This window comes from Tachysurus fulvidraco, chromosome 7 (assembly GCF_022655615.1).
Source record: "Tachysurus fulvidraco isolate hzauxx_2018 chromosome 7, HZAU_PFXX_2.0, whole genome shotgun sequence".
Lineage (NCBI taxonomy): Eukaryota > Metazoa > Chordata > Actinopteri > Siluriformes > Bagridae > Tachysurus > Tachysurus fulvidraco.
This window is the reverse complement of record NC_062524.1, coordinates 4,619,020-4,638,611: the sequence shown is the minus strand read 5'-3', so window position 1 is coordinate 4,638,611 and position 19,592 is coordinate 4,619,020. Positions and strand designations below refer to the sequence as shown.

The following is a 19,592-nucleotide window of genomic DNA, read 5'->3' as shown; positions in this document are numbered from 1 at the left end:
GACATCACCAGCGTAGTGTCGGATGCGGAAATGACGATTAAACTCCATGCTCTTGTCAGTGGTACACAGCTAGAAAAAAGAAAGAAAGGACAAAGTGAATGTAAGGAACATGATCATCATGGCAAAGTTACAAAAAAGGAACCAAGCACAATAAGACACAATGACAACAACTGACGGTTCATATACTGTATGGGAGTAAAATATAGCGTTGTTATGTGTGTAGTGGATGTTGTTTATTAATGTTATACAGCTAAAAGATATTATTTAGATGGATTCTCTTTTAGTTGGATCAGAGTGCATGACTTTGTGGGTGAATGTCGCCCTCTGTTGGTCAGTCTGTTAAACTGTAGCACATGAAATAAAAAAAGCTCTCTCTCTCTCTCTCTCTCTCTCTCTCCTTCTTTCTCACTCTCTCTCGGTCTCGTTCTCTCTCTCTCTTTAATAAATAAACTTTAAATAAATTTTAATCAGTGTTTGGTTTATATTGTGTTTTTATCCACCATTATTTCTCTTTATAACCGCCTCTATCCTCTTTCATATCCTCTGAGCAGCTTTTGGATCCTCTTGAGATGTATGTAAGTAAGTTCCTATTCTTCTCTTCACTCCCTTTTTTCATATTTAGTGTTTTTGCTGCTCACGGTTATTTATATACACACTTGGTTTAATTCAATTCATATAAAGCACTTGGTGCTTTGTGCCAAGCTGATACCTTGCGGGACGTGTAGTGAGGGTGCTGGCAGAGCTTGTTGTTCATGCTCTCCAGGCAGACGGTGTCTGTGACTTTTCCGACAGTGAGGCAGGCCTCGTCCAGTATGGAGATGATGCCCTTGTGCGGCTGCTCCACTAGATCCACGATGATTTGGTTATTGAAGTATTCGATCTGTGCAAAAGGACAACAGGATTGATATTGAAAAGAAATCATGTGAAAGTACACATAAGAGTTTGAAAATGCCCTGAAAGACGTAATGAGAAAGTGAATATCTAACATGTTCCCTCTTGTCCTTTCACTACCGTATATGGGAAAGTTGCACACAAATATCCGTGCTTAAACCAAAAGGAGAAAAACAAAACTCATTGTCACTTTAACCGCGTGTGAAATCTTGACTATGATATACAGTAATGAAGCTAGATGTCACCATATTTGGTTGTGTGTGTGTGTGTGTGTGTGTGTGTGTGTTGTGCTCACATGTTGCCAAGTGATTCCCTCTCTGTGGTATTCCTCCTGCTCCTGTCTCAGGATGAGCTCAATGAAAAGTTGCTGTAGCTTCTCGTTACAGTAGTTAATACAAAACTGCTCAAAACTGCAAGAGAACATTACAGCACAGGAAAAATTCTTAACACAGTTCATGTTGAAATAGGCTTATTGAAATAGGCTTATTGAGAAGTATTGATTGACTACTTTTAAAATTCTCTGGTAAAAGCATACATTAGTGGCATAACAAGCTGATATTTCGATTTGGCTATAAACAGCATTTGCAAGATAAGATAATAAGATATTATTATTATTATTATTATTATTATTATTATTATTATTATTATTATTATTATTAGATATAATAAGATATTACTGCTCAGTGTTTTTAGTCTGTAAGCATTGCATTTTATAGTGTTATAAAGTGTATTGGGTTTCTTTCTTGGTGCTAACCTTTCTACTAATACTGTGTTTGTGTAAAAAGGTCTGTTACTGTAAATTAATAATAGTAATAATAACACTTGGCAAGGAAAAAGCTCACCTGTTATTGTCAAAAATCTCAAAGCCATAAATATCCAGCACTCCGATCACTGTGTTTTTGCCATGCAGAGCTGGGTTGTAGTCCTTCACCTCAATAACTCTGTTAATTCGACCAACAATCCACCCAAATAACCGTTCATATAAAGCCTACAGGAAGAGAAGCAGAGAACCGAGTAGAGTTAAGTACTGAAACATCATATTATAATATTCTATATATATATATACAAGTCTGGAATAATAAATTATATTTGAGTAAAGCATTGCATTAGTTGTTTTTCCAAGATGAGCTTATAAACATGAAACGGAAATCATAATGTGGCCTTTTTTACAGATAAGAAGGATGTAAAAACAAGAAAAAAACAAGACATTATATAATTATATAATATTATATCTTTTTTTTTACATAATAATGTAGTCTAAAATTAAAAAAAAAAAGAATGGAGCACCTTAGCGAAAGCGTCTCGGCCATAGCTGGCCTCCTGCTCGCTGTGCCCTTTGGAGATGACCTCGCCGCCCCCCGTAGCCACTGTACGATACAGCAAGGTTTTATACACACTCTCATCCTCGGAGGAAGTGAGCTCAGAGATGTGAGTCACTGCGTCACCTCCGACCACCTCCACGCTCTCTCCATCACTCACAAACTGCAGGTTCCCCTGAGAACCATGATAAAAAATGCACAAGCACACAATACAGTCAGAAATCTGGTTTATTTCATTCATATAGATGTAGATAATAGATAAATAGATAATAATAACTTCATTATTAAGTCCTTATGTTGATTTTAGAAATATTTCTATTTTATATAAAAAGAATTAAGTTTATAAATATGAATTAAAATGTTAAAATGGTTAAATAAAAATGATTTTATTATTTCATAAATATTAATATTTACTTATTTGTTTATTGTATACATTATAAATATATATTAATTTTAAATAAATACATAAATACATTTTTATTGTTTTTACTTTTTCAATTAATAGGTAACTAATTGCCACAGTTTTAATTAGACATTATCCGAAATCTTTGTTCATTGTGTAGAATCCGAGTGTTTTTATGTGATTTGTGATGATTTATCGTACCAGGAGGAGAATGGTGGCCAGGATTTTATAGATAGAGTTAATTTCTTCCTGACTGAAGCCGATCACCTGGAGCGCACGCATCACCTCTCTGTGGCTACGCCGATCATCAGTGGAAGACTGTGTGAGAGAGAGAGAGAGAGAGAGAGAGAGAGAGAGAGAGAGAGAGAGAGAGAGAGAGAGAGAGAGAGAGAGAGAAGTTAAATGTTCACAATCAGCAATTTCATCAATATTAAATTAGTGTACAGGTTGATTATTATGTCGGTTCAGATTAATTAAATAGACATAATTAGATAAAGGTGAACGCAGGTAAAGCTTACAGTGACTAAGGCACCCTGCTTGGTGTACAAGTACTTCGAAGGATCGTTGTTAAGACGGAGGGACTTCACAAGATCATCAGAACCTCCACGTAACAGCTGGACACGGAAACACACGCAAACACAACCAACAGCATCACAATGTTATACAAGATAATAACATGTTCACAATATCCAACTGTTCCACCATCACACCTTGAAACCGACATGAAAACTAAATCTTGACTACTGCTTTGGTCTTGCTTTGTTTTATTTGACCTTTTTCTTTATTTCATTACTAAGCAGACATGCCACTCTGCTTCTGGTAAACTCTCCAGACTGTGTAACTCATTGAACATCCTCTCTTGATAAGTACTTCTGCATTTCAGTGCATAGACTTTCGTTTTATACAGTAATAGATATCTAACACAATACTATGATTTGATTATTTGTAGCCGTATATGTTTAGTGAGTTAAATATCCATATCTCGATCTGTACTCTGACTGAAACTGGAAGTGTGTGAGGCCAAACCTAGGTATTTTTTGAGTTATTATTAAATATGATATGTACAGAAGAGGAAATGCTAAAACTTGCTGTGTGAATTCTCCTCACACCCGTTCTCCTCGACTAGAGATATACTGTAAGCAGGATCGTTCGTTACTAATTTCATTATGGTATTATTTTTGTTGGTAGCTTCCTGTGGTATTATCTTTCTAATGAATGTAATCGGTTCTGATTCCTGAAACAGTAGCAAACATACAGTAGATATAATTTAATCATAGCTCTTGCTATGTCCAGCGAGTTTCATATATCAACAAACTTGCTCACACCAACGTGAAACTAAAAACCTCAAGCTTGCATGAGAGGTACTTTTTTATTGCCAGTGTGAACCTAGTCTCAGTACATGCCATGCTATTAATCTCAACCAGATCCAGAAAAAACAATAAAAATGTATAAAAACAATTATACAGGTTTGTATCCTTTTAGCATGTTATCTTATCAAACTAAATAATGGTTTGATCTGAATTCAGCTATATCCATAATACCTAACAGATCTTTGACATCATCTGACATCCAACAGTTCCATCTCACCTGATAGAATGAGTGGAAGTTTCTCTCTCCTTCTTGCTGTTGTATGACCCTTGACTAAACAGGATAAAAAAAAAGGAATATGAGATTGAAAGATCAAGGTCAACTTAACACTGCGATATTATCTTGATTCATAGCACATCGATATCCATAGCACATAAAATCCATAACGTATGTATGTAAACAACACAAATACTGCTGATAAATACATAACTCTATATACACTGATTTGTTTCATTGTCTCTATTATTTCTATATATCTAGGATACTATTTTTATTACACACACTACTTTTCATATACCGTGCATTATAAGCTGATGCATTATAATCAGTATATATTAACATGCAGGGGTGTGAGCGTCGGTGTAGTTCATACGCAAGACCATTTACAGCCCACTTCACACTTCCATATTTCAAAACCATCACTGCAAAAAAAACACACTTATGAGGCAAGAGAGAAGGTCAAAAATAAAACTGAAACTAATTACAAATCATCACCAGCTACACACACACACACACACACACACAACTATATAGACATACATACATTTTTTTTTTTTCCAAAGTGTGTGTGCGTGCATTATTGTGTGTGTGCGTGTGTATATTCTTTGCTCATATAAACACAGGAAGACACACATTCATCAGCGGAAAGATAATCGAGTGCTCCAAAGCAGTTATGATGCCTCGTCTCTACTCAATTTTAAGCGTGGTGAATTAAGACAGAAGACACGACCGTAATTTCATGTCCCAGCTTCTGAGTGAACTCTTACCTTTTCCAGCAGGTAATTGTTAATGTGTCCTCCAGTTGGATCTCCATTGAAGTTAAAGTTAATATCCATGTACTTCCCAAACCGGCTCGAGTTGTCGTTACGGTTGGTCTTGGCGTTCCCGAATGCCTCCAAAACACAGTTGGATTTCAGGAGCACATTTTTCACACTGAAAAATAAAAGTATTCGATTATGGAACCGAGAGGAGCAAATAGAAGCTGAGGAAAAAAAATGGCAGAGAAGCAGACTGGTAGGGAGGCTGTTACTATAAAATAATCAATGATGACCTGCTGTGATGCGAACTTACAATATGAAAAGCAGGGTCACTCTTAAAAAAGTTTTTTTTGTTATAACAGCATATTTTATTAGATTTAATCTAGCAACAGGGGTTGCAAGCCAGTGACTTCTGTGGTGGTCCCAAGCCAGGATAAATAGAAAGGGTTGTATCAGGAATGGCATCCAGTGTAAAACCTGCCAAACTTAAACATGAGAATCGTCAGTGGGAATATGAAGTTAGAAATTAAAGAGGTGATGTTGAAGATCATCAGTGGGATGTGGTAGCCTAGTGGTTAAGGTGTTGGGCTACCAATTGGAAGGTTGTGAGTTCGATTCCTACATCCACCAAGCTGCCACTGCTGGGCCCCTGAGCAAGGCCCTTAACCCTCAATTGCTCAGTTGTATAAAAATGAGATAAAAAAAAAAGTAAGTCGCTCTGGATAAAGGCGTCTGCTAAATGCTGTAAATGTAAGTCAGTGATTATGCTCCACAAGAGATTCTGCTGTAAGTTAAATAAGGTGAAAGAGAGTATTCCCAGATGGGAAAGAGTAGCGATTGAAGCAGTCTTTAAAGGGCATGTTGGTGAGGGTTTTTAATTAAGGAAAGAAACCTAGAGGGACAGATGGTGTTGGACTTTGATAAGCGAATGGAAATGGCCGTAGTTAACACATTCCATAAAAAAGAGGAACATAGTATTATGTATAAGAGTGGAAGTAGGATTATGCAGGTAGAATACATTTTAGGTAGACGAGGCAATCTGAGATAAGGGACTGCAAAGCGGTGGTAGAAGAGAGTGTAGCCAGACAGCGTCGGCTGGCGATGTGTAAGATGTCACCGGTGGTCAGGAAGAATAGGAGAGGAAAGATAGAAAAGAAGACCAAGTGGTGGAAGTTGAAAAAGGAAGAATGTAGGGTGAATTCAGACAGAAGTTGAGACAGGCTTTGGGTGGTCTAGATGAGCGTCCATAAGACTGGGAAACTACAGCAGAAGTGATCAGGGAGACAGGTAGCAGGGATAGGTAGGAGATAAGGAAACATGGTGTTGGAATGAGGAAGTACGGGACAGCATTCAAAGGAAGAGGCTAGCTAAAATGAAGTTGGACGTAGAAAGGAAAGTAGACAGGATTACAAGGCATCGCAGAATGAAGTTGGATGAAACACGAAACAAAGGCCAAACAGGAAGCATACGATGAGTTGTACAGTATGCCAGGTTAGACATGAGGGAAGGTGAGAAAGACTGGAAGGCTGTTGGTGCAGATGAAATATCTGTGGAGGTGTGGAAGTGTCTAGGAGAGAGTGTCAGGAGTGGAAGAGAAGTACATCAGACTAGTTCAGGATACGTTTGAGAGGAGTATGACAGCAGTGAGATGTGCTGTAGGTCAGACAGAGGAGTTCAATGTGGAGGTGGGGTTTCATCAAGGATCGGTTTTGAGTCCGTTCTCTTTTGCTATGGTGATGGACAAATTGACAGATGATGTCAGATAGGAATCGCTGTGGACAACGATGTTTACGGATGACACTGTGATCTGTAGTGAGAGAAGAGAGCAGGTGGAGGAACACCTGGAAAGGTGGAGGTCTGCTCTGGAAAGAAGAGGAATGAAATTCAGTCGTAGTAAGAAGTACTGTAAGTACACGTGCATGAACGAGAGGGAGGGAAGTAGAACAGTGAGATTACAGGGGGCTGAGGCCAAGAAGGTGGAGGACTTTAAGTATTTGGGTTTTAACCGTCCAGTGCAATGTGAAGTGTGACAGAAAATTGTTAGTAAGAAACAAAGGAAAGGTGTACAAGAGTCCAGCTCTGCTAGATGGGTTAGAGACTGTGAGGAAAAGACATGAGGCAGAAATGGAGGTTAGCAGAGATGAGGATGTTGAGGTTCTCTTTAGAAGGAGTGACAAGGATGGACAGGATTAGGAACGGGCACATCAGAGGGACATTTCAGGTTGGTTGTTTTGGGGACAAGGTCAGAGAGACTAGATGGAGATGGTTTGGACAAGAGATTAGATTGAGATGGTTTGGAGGGAGATGGTTATATTGGTAGAAGGATCTCGGAGATGGAGCTGCCAGGTAAGAGGTCGAGAGGAAGGCCAAAGAAGATACACGTGTGTTAAAAGAGGACATGAAAGTAATTAGTGGATGCAAATGATAAAGTTCGATGGAAACAGATGATTCATTGTGGTGACCCCTAACAATAAAAGCCGAAAGTGGAACAAGAAGATATATTATTAGACGTAGACCACAGCAATTTGCCAACACTAGAAAAAAAAATTAGTTCCTGTTATCATGTGAATTATAGCAGCTCTAAATAGTCGTTCCCTCACAAAACTATATTTTCTTATTCTTAAACATAATAAGGCATAAAAAAAGTTAGACATATAGAATAGCCACAAAGCATTCAGGACTTTCCAATAGACTTCAAAGCATAAATAAGTCCTTACATAAAGCATTTATATTTTTTCTTTTTTAAATAACATGTTTTTAGTTACTAATTAATCTTATATGTAAGTGTCCACCTTCCAAGGCCCTAGGATTTTGTTATTACTTTATTGAGGTAAAAATATATATATATATAAGCTTTAAGTTTTTGTTGGCCAGTTTCATAAGTTCTGTAAAGTAATAAACATTAAAAACATATCGTACCATATAAAGAGCTTTGATTTGGAATAAAATAGCTTTAATGATTCATTCATTCATTCATTCATTCATTCATTCAATCATTTTCTATCGCTTATCTGAACTTCTCGGGTCACGGGGAGCCTGTGCCTATCTCAGGCGTCATCGGGCATCGAGGCAGGATACACCCTGGACGGAGTGCCAACCCATCACAGGCACACACACACACACACACACACTCTCATTCACTCACACACTCACACACTACGGACAATTTTCCAGAGATTCCAATCAACCTACTATGCATGTCTTTGGACCAGGGGAGGAAACCAGAGTACCCAGAGGAAACCCCCGAGGCACGGGGAGAACATGAAAACTCCACATACATCGTGTAGGCGGGAAGCTTTAATGATGATTTGCAGAAATTAAAAAATACGCCTTTTAAGTTCTCACCTCTCAACTTCTTCCCTTTGGCTGGGGTTGGTGATAGCTGCTATATAATGCATGATGTATTTACTGGCTTCTGTCTTCCCCGCTCCACTTTCACCTGGAAAACACACACAGATTAGTGGTAAACAGTATCCTCTATAGCTTACTCCATAAACCCCTGCTAAATACATTATACAGTACTTTGACTCTTTCAGGAGCATGTAGTTGATTGTTGGTTCAGAGTTATTCATAGTGGTTCAAGTATGGAATAAAACACATTCTTTTATTGTGAAAAAAGCAGCAATGTGATGTGACATACAGCTAAGTACGGTGACCCATACTCAGAATTCGTTCTCTGTGTTTAACCCATCCAAAGTGCACACACACAGCAGTGAACACACACACACCGTGAACACACACCCGGAGCAGTAGGCAGCCATTTATCCCGGGGAGCAGTTGGGGGGTTTCGGCGCCTTGCTCAAGGGCACCTCAGTCGTGGCCGGCCCGAGACTCGAACACCCAACCTTAGGGTTAGGGTTCAGACTCTCTTTACCGTTAGGCCACATCTTCCCCAGAGTATTAGGGGCTCCATGTTGCAAGGCCAGTAGGGGCACATGACATTATTGTGCTTTCCAAGCACATCCTATTTGCTTTTATACTACAGCAAGTTTTCTAAATATCACATTAAATAAGGAATTATTAAATGACACCATGTTTTTTTAATCCTTTTAGAGTAACATGTCATGTTGTGGAATGTCTGTGAGTCAAGTTAAATCTTGGTATAACTTACATTACGACCGCTATAAGCAGTTATTCCTCACAAGCTACTTTTTTTTCATTCTTTTACACAAAAACAGCTTGTTAGCATGTCAGGATGCTGGAAAGCTCACACTTTTCAAACAAAATAATCTAAATGGTGTCATCAGTCTACAACACGACCTAAACCTCATTTGTTATCAGTGATGTTACTTCACTTATCTGATACTGAATTAGTAAATTGACATACGGCTAAGTACGGTGACCCATACTCAGAATTTGTTCTCTGCGTTGCATCCAAAGTGCACACACAGCAGTGAACACACACACCGTGAACACACACCCGGAGCAGTGGGCAGCCATTAATGCTGTGGCACCCGGGGAACAGTTGGGTGGTTCAGTGCCTTGCTCAAGGGCACCTCAGACGTGGCCGGCCCAAGACTCGAACCCACAACCTTAGGGTTAGGAGTCAGACTCTCTAACCATTAGGCCACAACTTCCAAGATATGTTTTTGTTTGTTACCTGAAATGACAATGCAGGTGTCTTTCGCTCTTCTCTTCATGGCTTTGTAGGCCGCATCAGCCACTGCGTAGAGGTGAGGAGGGTTTTCGTACAGCTCTCTCCCTCTGTACGCACCAACGACCTCCTCCCCATAGATGTCCATCTGCCTGTAGGGATTCACGGACACCACCACTTCTCCGATAAACGTGTAGATTCGGCCTTTCTCAAACCTGAAAGCATAACAATCGATCAATGTGTAAAGACTAAAATGAAAAGTATGGGGAAGTATAAACCGTTTAAGTTAAAAAACACAAAACAAAGATACAGTTTTCCATTTGCTCAAATCATATGCAGGATTTTATAACATAAGACTTCAAAACACAAAGTGTAGAGGAAAGAAAACTAACAGACTAAATAAATCCTGCCATGAAGGTTATAATGCACACACATTTATACTTCAGATTTTATCACTGTCACTGATGTACTGTCCAGTACACAGTGTGTGAAACAACTGAAATAGCCAAGCAAGCCATGCTATCTGGATGAGCCAGTTATCATACACTGATATTATTTGGACTAATATAGTACAGACTTGTACTGAGTGTTATGAAAATTAAATGTTACTAAAGTATCAAAAAATGCATTAATTTCATCTATTTACACAGAAATGTGTGTGTGATTTAGTGCCGGAACTATTCAGTGTCTGAATCTAAAGGTTTCCACATAAAACACATCATTTCCATATTCACTGATCCCAAAAGAGGTCAATTGCAGTGTCGTTACTTTGCCTTTTTAAATGATGCTGCACAAGACCATGAATAATAACAATACCCTCATCAATATTCAGCAGTTTTTCTGTCACCACTTTGACCTTTAAATTGGTAATACTGTACCAGGAAGTCACATATCTTGTTTTAAATACACTGAACATTGCCTGGTTTGAATGTACTATAATACATGTAGGGTCTACCTTCAGTTTTCAAGAATTAATTAATTTATCGTATTGGTTTATTATTGTTTTTTTATCTGTTTTTCTCAAATGACCCAAAATCCCTCAGGTTCTCAAAGTGGGGATTATTCTAGCAAAGTCCATGGTTTACAATTTTGGTTAAAATGGCGGAAACTACAACTACAACTTGTCAGTTTACACCTGTAAAAATGTTTGTCAGGCTTAATTCTTGAACAAACAACAGAGTTTAACATGAAATGTATTATAACCAGAGGCTATGTAGCAATGCGTGTTGTCAGAGTGACATAAACTACACCCACACTTGACAGGAAGTAATACGAAGGTGGGAAGTGAGAACAGGAAGTGCGACGCATGGCTCAAAATGACTTGTCTTCTCTGTTTCATAAAATCCGAATGACTGGGTGTGTTTGGTCAGACTTGTCAGACTTTTTGCTCGGTTTTTCCTCATAAACATATTAGCATCTTATTATTTAAATAAGAGAAGAGTCTGGCCCGTATGTAAGGTGATGCTGAAATTACAAATATAAAAAATTACAATTATGTAATATATAGCTATTTTTAATGGTAAATTATTTAATCCATCGATTTGCAATATGCATTATGTGGCTTTGCAGAGTATACTGACATTTGCCATAAAGGTACATGATACAATACATGATAATTTGCTGTTTGTGTTTATTTGTTTAATTCTCATTCACTGTACTGTAAGGCCTCATTACAAACCTAGCTAAAAACAAACTATATATTGTTCTTACCATTAAACCCTTGTTCCCTAGTTGTCATGGAAACACGGAAAATCACGTAAAAAGTGAAGAGACGTGTGGTTTTCACTCAAAACACATAGACAGTTTAAAATCAGACACATGACATCAGATCAAAAGTCTCTGAGAGGGATTAAAGTCAGGAACTTAAGCAGCTTAGGTTGCATCACCGTCTTGTAAAAATCTTCAGCTTAGGTGACTACGTTTAATGTTTGTTTTGATTCACTTCAATGTGTACAAAATACACAATGCAAAGCTATTTCCCACAAGTGATGAATTTTGTAAGCCAGACGTTAGTCACCGTCGAGGCATCAAACATATTGCTGAACACATCCAAAGCAAAAGGGAGTGGTCAGAGAGTCAGAATGTACCTTATACGTTGGTTAACCTTTATAATATAATGTATAATATAAATGTCATAATTCTAAGACTCAACTTCTTTCAAGATGAATATGAATTAAAACCAGAATTGAAAGTCAGTATTGAGGTTTTTCTTGAATCTTCTCAGCTTTTGTCCAACACAATATTTTCCTTATTCCTTTCATTGCCACAGTTTGTGATTCTGCTTTTACCTGAGCTTCAGATTCTCCAGGAACTGCTCCATGGTCACCTCGTCCAGGAGTACAAAGTCCGACTTGCCGAACTCGAAGCCCTCCAGCTCCGCCATCCCTGCAAAAGATGCAGAAACGAGTGGATGATGACAGGAAAGACAGAGAAAGAGAGGGAAGTAGTAAAATGCAGTCTACAAGCCGGTAGACGAGGCTGTAGCAGAATGATGTGGGTGTGGCGTAAAGCCAGCTTTTGCTTCAACTGCGGCTGAAGTTGCGGTCTGTTCTCTACAGCACGTCATCCTGTGTGTATGTGTGTGTGTGTGTGTGTGTATCACACATGAGCAGCTCTTCCTTAACATGTCTCTCTATATCTATCTACTTTTTCTCACACACATTACATTTAAAGGAGCTGTACAGGAGCTGTGAGGCTGTGCTGGAATTTTATCTTTTAGGAATAAACACAGCCTTTCCTGCTTTGAGATCAGTCCTCTAGATGTATGCAGATAAGACATGTGGGGAAGCAAAATCGCCTTAAATTTGTGCAGGTTCCTTTATCAAAAGCCCAGCTCTGAAATGAAGAGAGGAAATGTAACCACAGTTGTCACGGTGGTGTCCGACATTCAGCAAAACCAAAAAACACAACACAGATCTAGGCTGACAGGAACTCCATGTACGGAAAAAAGAACAGAGAAGTTCTCCTGATCTACATAAAGATCCTCTGATGGAAGCCATAACTAGAACTAATGGTGTGGAGAATTGTGGAATATTTTTTATAGATTGTTGTTTTACAGTAATTAGACATGGGAGACATGGTGCCTGTAAGCCTGTCAGAGCCAGGGGACACGGGGAACAAGTCAGGGTGCACCCAGAACAACAGTTCAGCCGTACAGTCAATCTGACTACAACACATTGCCATTGAACTGATGGAGGAATCAAAAGTACATGGAGGAAACCCACAAAGCATGAAAAGAACCCCCAATCTCAGATGTGCAAAATATAATATTATTTTTTAAATATTTTAAATAAATATTTATTATCAAAGTCAAGATTGGATTGGTGTTGTCATCACCATGATGTTTTGATGCTTCAGAGGTTTTACTGACTGGATAAAGTGGATCTACTCTTATGAGAATTAGACGGGTTGCTTGGTGTGACTGAAGAAATACACAAAATTATACATATTAATTATCACTTTGATGCAAGAGCGATTTTTTTTTCACTTTGCTTTTACGCGCGTGCGTTGTAGTCTTTCAAAAGTGCGTCCTCAGCAGTCTACTTTATTTGAATGGAGAAGCACAGGTACGCGCATCGTGCACGCGCAGCCAGAGCTGGAGGCGTTTATCTATAACGTTAATCGGCGGAAAGACGCCAGAGTTGACAGCACAAACAAAATATTAATGCAAACGATCCATTCAATACTAAATAAAAATAACATTTATTGATTTGGTCTTTGTCTTGTGAATATTTTTTTATTAATGACTGCATTCATTGGACACACTGTTTGTTCAATTACATCATGCATAAAATTTTGGTGTCCACTTTTGCCATTTAATAATACCATAACTTTTGGCTTACTATGTAGTCATATAATATATAATATAAAACTCTTCTTGTTTTAAATTCTCACTGAGGGCTAAAACCCCCTACAGATGAAATCCTAGAACCGCCCCTGCTCTTATGCTAACTGATGAGTGATTCCTTTTTATAGCACCACCTACTGGACAGTGAGGTTTGTGAAGTATATTTTCTTACTAACTTATATGTTTGAATTACATTCTTACCATGCATGCTAAATGAGTACTATAGTTACATACACATGGGTTTAGTGATTCTTTGTCATGACACACCGAACTGACAGCAGAAACTGGGGCTTATACAGTATATCAGAAGTTTTATTCTTGGTAGAGGTTAATATCAGGTCATATCAAAGTTTTTCAGAATCAGAATCAGGTTTATTGCCAGGTACTGTAGGGTCTACATACATAAACAGGAATTTGTCTTGGTGTGTTGGTGCATAGCAATAACAATAAAGAAAAGCATTTATGATGTAAAATTGCAAAGGAAAAATTATATTTTGGGGGGCACGGTGGCTTAGTGGTTAGCACGTTCGCCTCACACCTCCAGTGTTGGGGGTTGGATTCCCGCCTCCGCCTTGTGTGTGTGGAGTTTTCATGTTCTCCCCGTGCCTCTGGGGTTTCCTCCGGGTACTCCGGTTTCCTCCCCCTGTCCAAAGACATGCAGGGTAGGTTGATTGGAATCTCTGGAAAATTGTCCGTAGTGTGTGAGTGTGTGAGTGACTGAGAGTGTGTGTGTGCCCTGCGATGGGTTGGCACTCCGTCCAGGGTGTATCCTGCCTCGATGCCCGATGACACCTGAGATAGGCACAGGCTCCCCGTGACCCGAGAAGTTCAGATAAGCGGTAGAAAATGATTGAATGAATGAATGAATGAATGAATAAATGAATGAATGAAAATTATAATTTGCATGGTGTTCCTATAGTGATGCAGTTGAATAATAGATGTGATGTGTATTTCCACTGCACCTCATCTGATGTGGCCCAGAGTTCACATCATTAATGAGGTATGATCACATCTACTCTGTAAGACTCATACACTGACATCAGTGAGCAACAGGATATGAGGTGTAATTGTAGCAATAAACTATTATAACACACCATGTGTTTACTTTGGAGATGGGGGTGGCCCCTCATGAATAGCTTAAAGGTCACCATGAGATTACTGTTACTGGTAGCACACAAACACCAGAAAAAAAACATGTCAAGAGCACGATTTCAGCAAGTCTAATGGGAAAAGTACACTATGATAATATGACAGCACCGACTACACCACCTGGGATATTTCACCCCAGGAAATAGTTTATTCTTTTGGGTTGTACATTAAACAATTTATCCAAAATAGGCAACACAAGTTTATTCCCTCTGATCATGCAGAGACAGGATTAACAGAAATTAACCATCTTTATTCATACATTGAGTTTCCCACAAAAACCATTAAATGTTCACATACATGCACATACACACAGGGGCCAGAGGGACCAACTCAACCAGTCAAAAGACATCGCACCACTAACAAAGCCCAAATCCCCCAGAAGGGATGTACAACGATAGGTCTTCTTGTTTGTAAGACTTTTTTTGTCATTAAAGTCTGATTACCTCTTGATTTGTGATGCAAATGTTTAAACGCATTACACACAAACACTAAAGCATTTCTGCAACAAACCTGCTTTTTAATTAATTAAGTATAAATTAATTAATTAAAATAAACAGCCTCTTTATTGGTTGCAAATATGCACATATCTATTCGTGTGTTTTGGGCAAGAACTTGAGGATTGTTCTGATTTATGGAACGTGTTTAGAATCAGAATTTCTAGCACGTCACAAGCTTCAGTTCTTGGAACACGTGTAATGTTTCCTGCTTCATTTGTATAGCAGTGATTTAGTCATTAACCTTCGGGGAGATGACAGGTAGTGTGTTTGTAGACTTTGTGTGTTCATTTTTTGTTATTATTATTAGATGTTTTTTTTATTATTAATTGAAGAAAACACTATGATAATTACTTATTAATTAAAATAAACGACGCTTTCCCGTTTTTAGTTCCGCATCATATTTATAATAGAGAGCTGAGAGAAAAAAACGTGGTCGCGATCAGACTGGATGGAATAAACAACCAAATGTCTTTAGTTTCTTTATGAGATGATTAATCATATACATTTCTAATTCTGATGTTCCGTAGCTAATTTGTAAAGTTTGAAAATGAACGTGATTCCCAACACTAATCCTCATCCACCTCTTCCCAGCGTTAACCAGGAGTGGACAGGTACACACACGCACACACATATACACACACACACACACACACACACACACACACACACACACACACACAAACACACACACTCACAGAAACACACGCACACACACAAACAGACACACACAGAGAAACATGCACACACACACACACATACACACACATATACACACATACACACACGCACACAGAGACACACACACACACACACACAAACAGACACACTCACAGAAACACACACACAAACAGACACACACAGAGAAACATGCACACACACACATACACACATAAACACACATGCACACAGAGACGCACACACACACACACACATACACACATAAACACACATACACACACACACACACACACACACACACACACACACACACACACACACACACACACACACACACACATATCTGTATGGACAGCACTGATCTGCACCAAATACCCATCTAATACAAATACATGTACACAGCACCACCATATTAAACTGTTTACATGCTGTTTTGCACACCGTTTTTGCACATGCTGTCTTGCACAATTCAGTCAATTGCTGTTTTGCACAATTCATTACAATACATCTCATAACTGTTGCTACTATATTAAGTGTTCATTCCTGTATTGTTTTTGTATTGTATTTTGTCTCACACTGTTTGCACCATTTGCTCAGATGCACTTTGTGTCTAGAGCTAACTTATATAAGTCCTTAGCTTTGTATCTTTAAAATAATTTTTAATTCAGTTAAAAAAAAATTAAATATAATTATTGTTTTGTTAATACCTTTTCTAGCTTATATACAGTATTGTCTTGATGCACCTTTGCTGACAGTGTTTGAAGGACGATTATGAAAAGACAGCTTCTTAAAAAAAGATATATTTGCATGTTTTGCAAATATCTTACAAGTTTTTTTTTCCTTTTTCAAGATTACCTCACATTCCACATTAAAAGTTAACGTTACCTCATTTTTGGCAGACACGTAAAAACTAACTTTACGTCTAGCTAGCTAAATATTACCTCAGATTTCCTCTCTACAGATATATTATATATTACAGTCTACTGCAAATAAGATGAGAGCATGATATACTTTCATCCTTATTTCAGTTGAACTGAATGATTATTTGATTGTTTAACAGAGGTTATTGCATCACAATACACTGCGAGAGAGCTGCTGGGACAAGGAAACTTCAGCTATGTGTACGCTGGAGTTCGTAATGTGGATTGGAAACAGGTACAATGTCTGCACATATACAGCTGATACAGCTGGCATTAATCACCACACTATAGAAAATGTAAGGCGTTAGGTGACGAGATTAATGTGTGTGATTTTACAAAAAAGATCGTTACAAAAGCGGGTCGTTCGAGCCTCTATTTTCTGAAAACAAATGTAGTTGCTGTGGATTTATATTAATTATTAAACTTATTTTGTGTATGTGAACAGGTTGCTATTAAGTGTGTGGCCAAGACGGTCTACAGCAAAAACATCACCATTGTAAGAAACAGCACACTAACTTTATTCCTGATTCACTTCTCAATCCAAAGCATTTTCCATTGTAAGATTACTGAGTTTGAATATTTTACTCCAAGCCCATGATGAACGTGGGGCATAGAAGAGTTTATTATCACCACATATACATTACAGCACAGTGGAATTCTTTTCTTCACATACCCCAACTGAGGAGGTTGGGGTCAGAGTGCAGGGGCAGCTACAGTATGATACAGTGCCCCTGGAGCAGAGAGGGTTGAGGGCCTTGCTCAAGGACCCAGCAGTGGCAGCTTGGCTGTGCGGGGCCTTGAAACCCAATCCTTCGATCAACAACCCAAAGCCTTAACCATTTGAGCCACCACTACCCCATGTTAACCATGTCTGTGCCATGTCTGCGTCATGTCTGCGTTGTCGTTTCAGCCGGGTGGGACGCAAACTCTGCCCCTGGAGGTAGCCTTGATGCAGATGCTGTCCGTGCCACCTCGCTCCAGGAATGTGGTGGAGCTGCTAGAATGGTTTGACCTGTCCGATTGGGTCGTCTTGGTTCTGGAGCGACCCAGTCCCTGCAGTGACCTGCAAGAGTTTTGTATATGTAACAACAGTCTACTGTCTGAATCAATGGTTCGAAACATAATGTGGCAGGTGGTTCAGGCGGCTCGTCACTGCTGTAACCATGGTGTTTTTCACAGAGACATCAGGCCTGAGAACATTCTGATCAACACTGACACAATGGTAGTGAAGTTGATCGACTTTGGCAATGGGGACTTGTTAAAGGACTCCCCCTACAGGACATTTGCGGGTACTTGTACAGTGTATATGAGATCAAATCTAGGATGATACAGTGGAGAATCCTTTTTGTGTGGATTACTGAACTTTTTACTTTTTCACTCAGGAACGCCACCATATTGTCCTCCCGAGTGGCTCCATGAGGGAAAGTATCTGGGACGTCCTTCTACTGTCTGGAGTCTGGGTGTGCTCCTGTTCTACTTGGTCTGTGGACATCTGCCCTTTATGAACAGTGATCAAATTATAAATGGGATTATACCTATATGTCATCATGTGTCTAAAGGTGAGAACATGAAAAAGCATCACATTTAAACTTGTATAATAAAACTGTTCATCTTTAAATGCATTTAAACATAATTATTTTTTCATTATATTTTTCTTGTTACTGCACATACAGAATGCTCTGATCTGATATCATTGTGCCTGAAAAAAGACCCTCGCTCTCGGCCGTCGTTCGAGGACATCATCAGACACAAGTGGTTTACAATGCAGCTTTAGGAAGTCCAGGTTAGACATTAAGAATAGATTAGACCTTATTAAAATGAATTACAAGGCACCCAATAATAGTCTACATCACACAGATATTATTTGATCCTGAGTTCTTTTACAGAGATAACTATGAGTATGTAAGCAGAGACGAATAAAGAATAATTAATTACACTGATTTATATCGTACTTTATTTTTATACCTGCATAACTTTATTTTTTAACTGCATGTTGTTTTATTTTGCATGTCTTCATCCAGTAATACTTCCCTGGTGGTCCTGATTTGGAGCTGTCTAGAGGTTTGTAAATGCAAATGCATACATTTACAGAAGTATAATAAAGCTGTAAAAATATTGCAACATGAATTTAAAAATAACAATTATTTTTTTGTTTGTTTTGATTTTGCACATACAGATTACACCATCTAATAACTTGATATCCAAATAAAAAGACAATCACCTTCAGGCAACCTTGGATAGTGTTGCCTTTTTGTGGCCCTCCTCGTCCTCTTTATATCGAGCACCAACCATGATATCAAGTCAGATATATTTCCTATTCCCAGCATGTTGGAGGACGATTGCACATTCTAGATCCTGAATTAAGCTGAGACACAGGGAGGACAATGAAGGTTAATGTCAGTAGACCTTACCACCTTCTCCTTCCTGTAGGACAAGGACCAGGCTAAAGTTTGTTTTTATGTATATGTTGTATATTATGTATATATGTACATGTATGTATACAAATGTTTCCAGTGTTAAATTTCTAAAAATTCTAGGCCTGTTGGAATTTTACATGTAAGTAAATCATGTGGCCTCAATATTAAGTTTGTACTAAAAACAACTGCTGAAGAAAATCTTTGTTCTTTTATTTCATTTTAATATTTATTTATTTATTTATTTATTTATTTATTTATTTATTTATTTAATCCATATGAACATTAAGAGACTCTCTGGGTGCAGTGATACACCTTAACTATATAAACCTTTGAATATACAGAAAAAGATGTAATTTTATTCATGAGAAAAGAAAAATAGTAAAATGTTTTATTTTTATTTTAAATGTTTTTATTATTTTGAAAGTTTCATATCCATAAATGTAAATTGGCCTGAAAAGAAACCAAACATTTTTCATTTTAAGCTGGAAATAAAAACTTATTTTAAAATTTTTAAAAGACTTACAAGCCGAAA

General features: G+C 38.2%; 2 protein-coding genes across 3 annotated transcripts in view; one reads left to right on the top strand and one right to left on the bottom strand.

Annotated features, from left to right (window-relative positions):
* The window catches only part of myo1g (myosin IG), a 33,636-nt gene extending 21,590 nt beyond the window's left edge, over nucleotides 1-12,046 (bottom strand). Inside the window, exons 1-12 of one of the 2 annotated variants that reach the window (XM_047816529.1) lie at nucleotides 11,841-12,046; nucleotides 9,559-9,767; nucleotides 8,304-8,397; nucleotides 4,968-5,133; nucleotides 4,201-4,254; nucleotides 3,132-3,227; nucleotides 2,815-2,931; nucleotides 2,179-2,385; nucleotides 1,734-1,879; nucleotides 1,187-1,301; nucleotides 710-880; nucleotides 1-69 (exon numbers count right to left, since the gene is read on the bottom strand). The exon at nucleotides 1-69 is cut by the window's left edge and continues 2 nt beyond it. In XM_047816529.1, the coding sequence (XP_047672485.1) occupies nucleotides 1-69; nucleotides 710-880; nucleotides 1,187-1,301; nucleotides 1,734-1,879; nucleotides 2,179-2,385; nucleotides 2,815-2,931; nucleotides 3,132-3,227; nucleotides 4,201-4,254; nucleotides 4,968-5,133; nucleotides 8,304-8,397; nucleotides 9,559-9,767; nucleotides 11,841-11,935 (1,539 nt within the window). In that variant the 5' untranslated portion in view covers nucleotides 11,936-12,046. The remainder of the gene's footprint in view (nucleotides 70-709; nucleotides 881-1,186; nucleotides 1,302-1,733; nucleotides 1,880-2,178; nucleotides 2,386-2,814; nucleotides 2,932-3,131; nucleotides 3,228-4,200; nucleotides 4,255-4,967; nucleotides 5,134-8,303; nucleotides 8,398-9,558; nucleotides 9,768-11,840) is intronic. The other variant, XM_027177888.2, reaches the window with a different exon arrangement.
* A 573-nt stretch (nucleotides 12,047-12,619) lies between these two features.
* LOC113662815 (serine/threonine-protein kinase pim-1-like) lies at nucleotides 12,620-19,571 on the top strand. Its single transcript, XM_047816098.1, has 10 exons — nucleotides 12,620-12,678; nucleotides 15,268-15,303; nucleotides 15,637-15,656; nucleotides 16,784-16,878; nucleotides 17,089-17,139; nucleotides 17,554-17,932; nucleotides 18,026-18,202; nucleotides 18,317-18,426; nucleotides 18,665-18,704; nucleotides 18,820-19,571. Exons 1-8 carry the CDS (start codon nucleotides 12,620-12,622, stop codon nucleotides 18,415-18,417), a joined length of 918 nt encoding a protein of 305 aa, XP_047672054.1. The 3' UTR covers nucleotides 18,418-18,426; nucleotides 18,665-18,704; nucleotides 18,820-19,571.
* The last annotated feature ends 21 nt before the right edge of the window (nucleotides 19,572-19,592 follow it).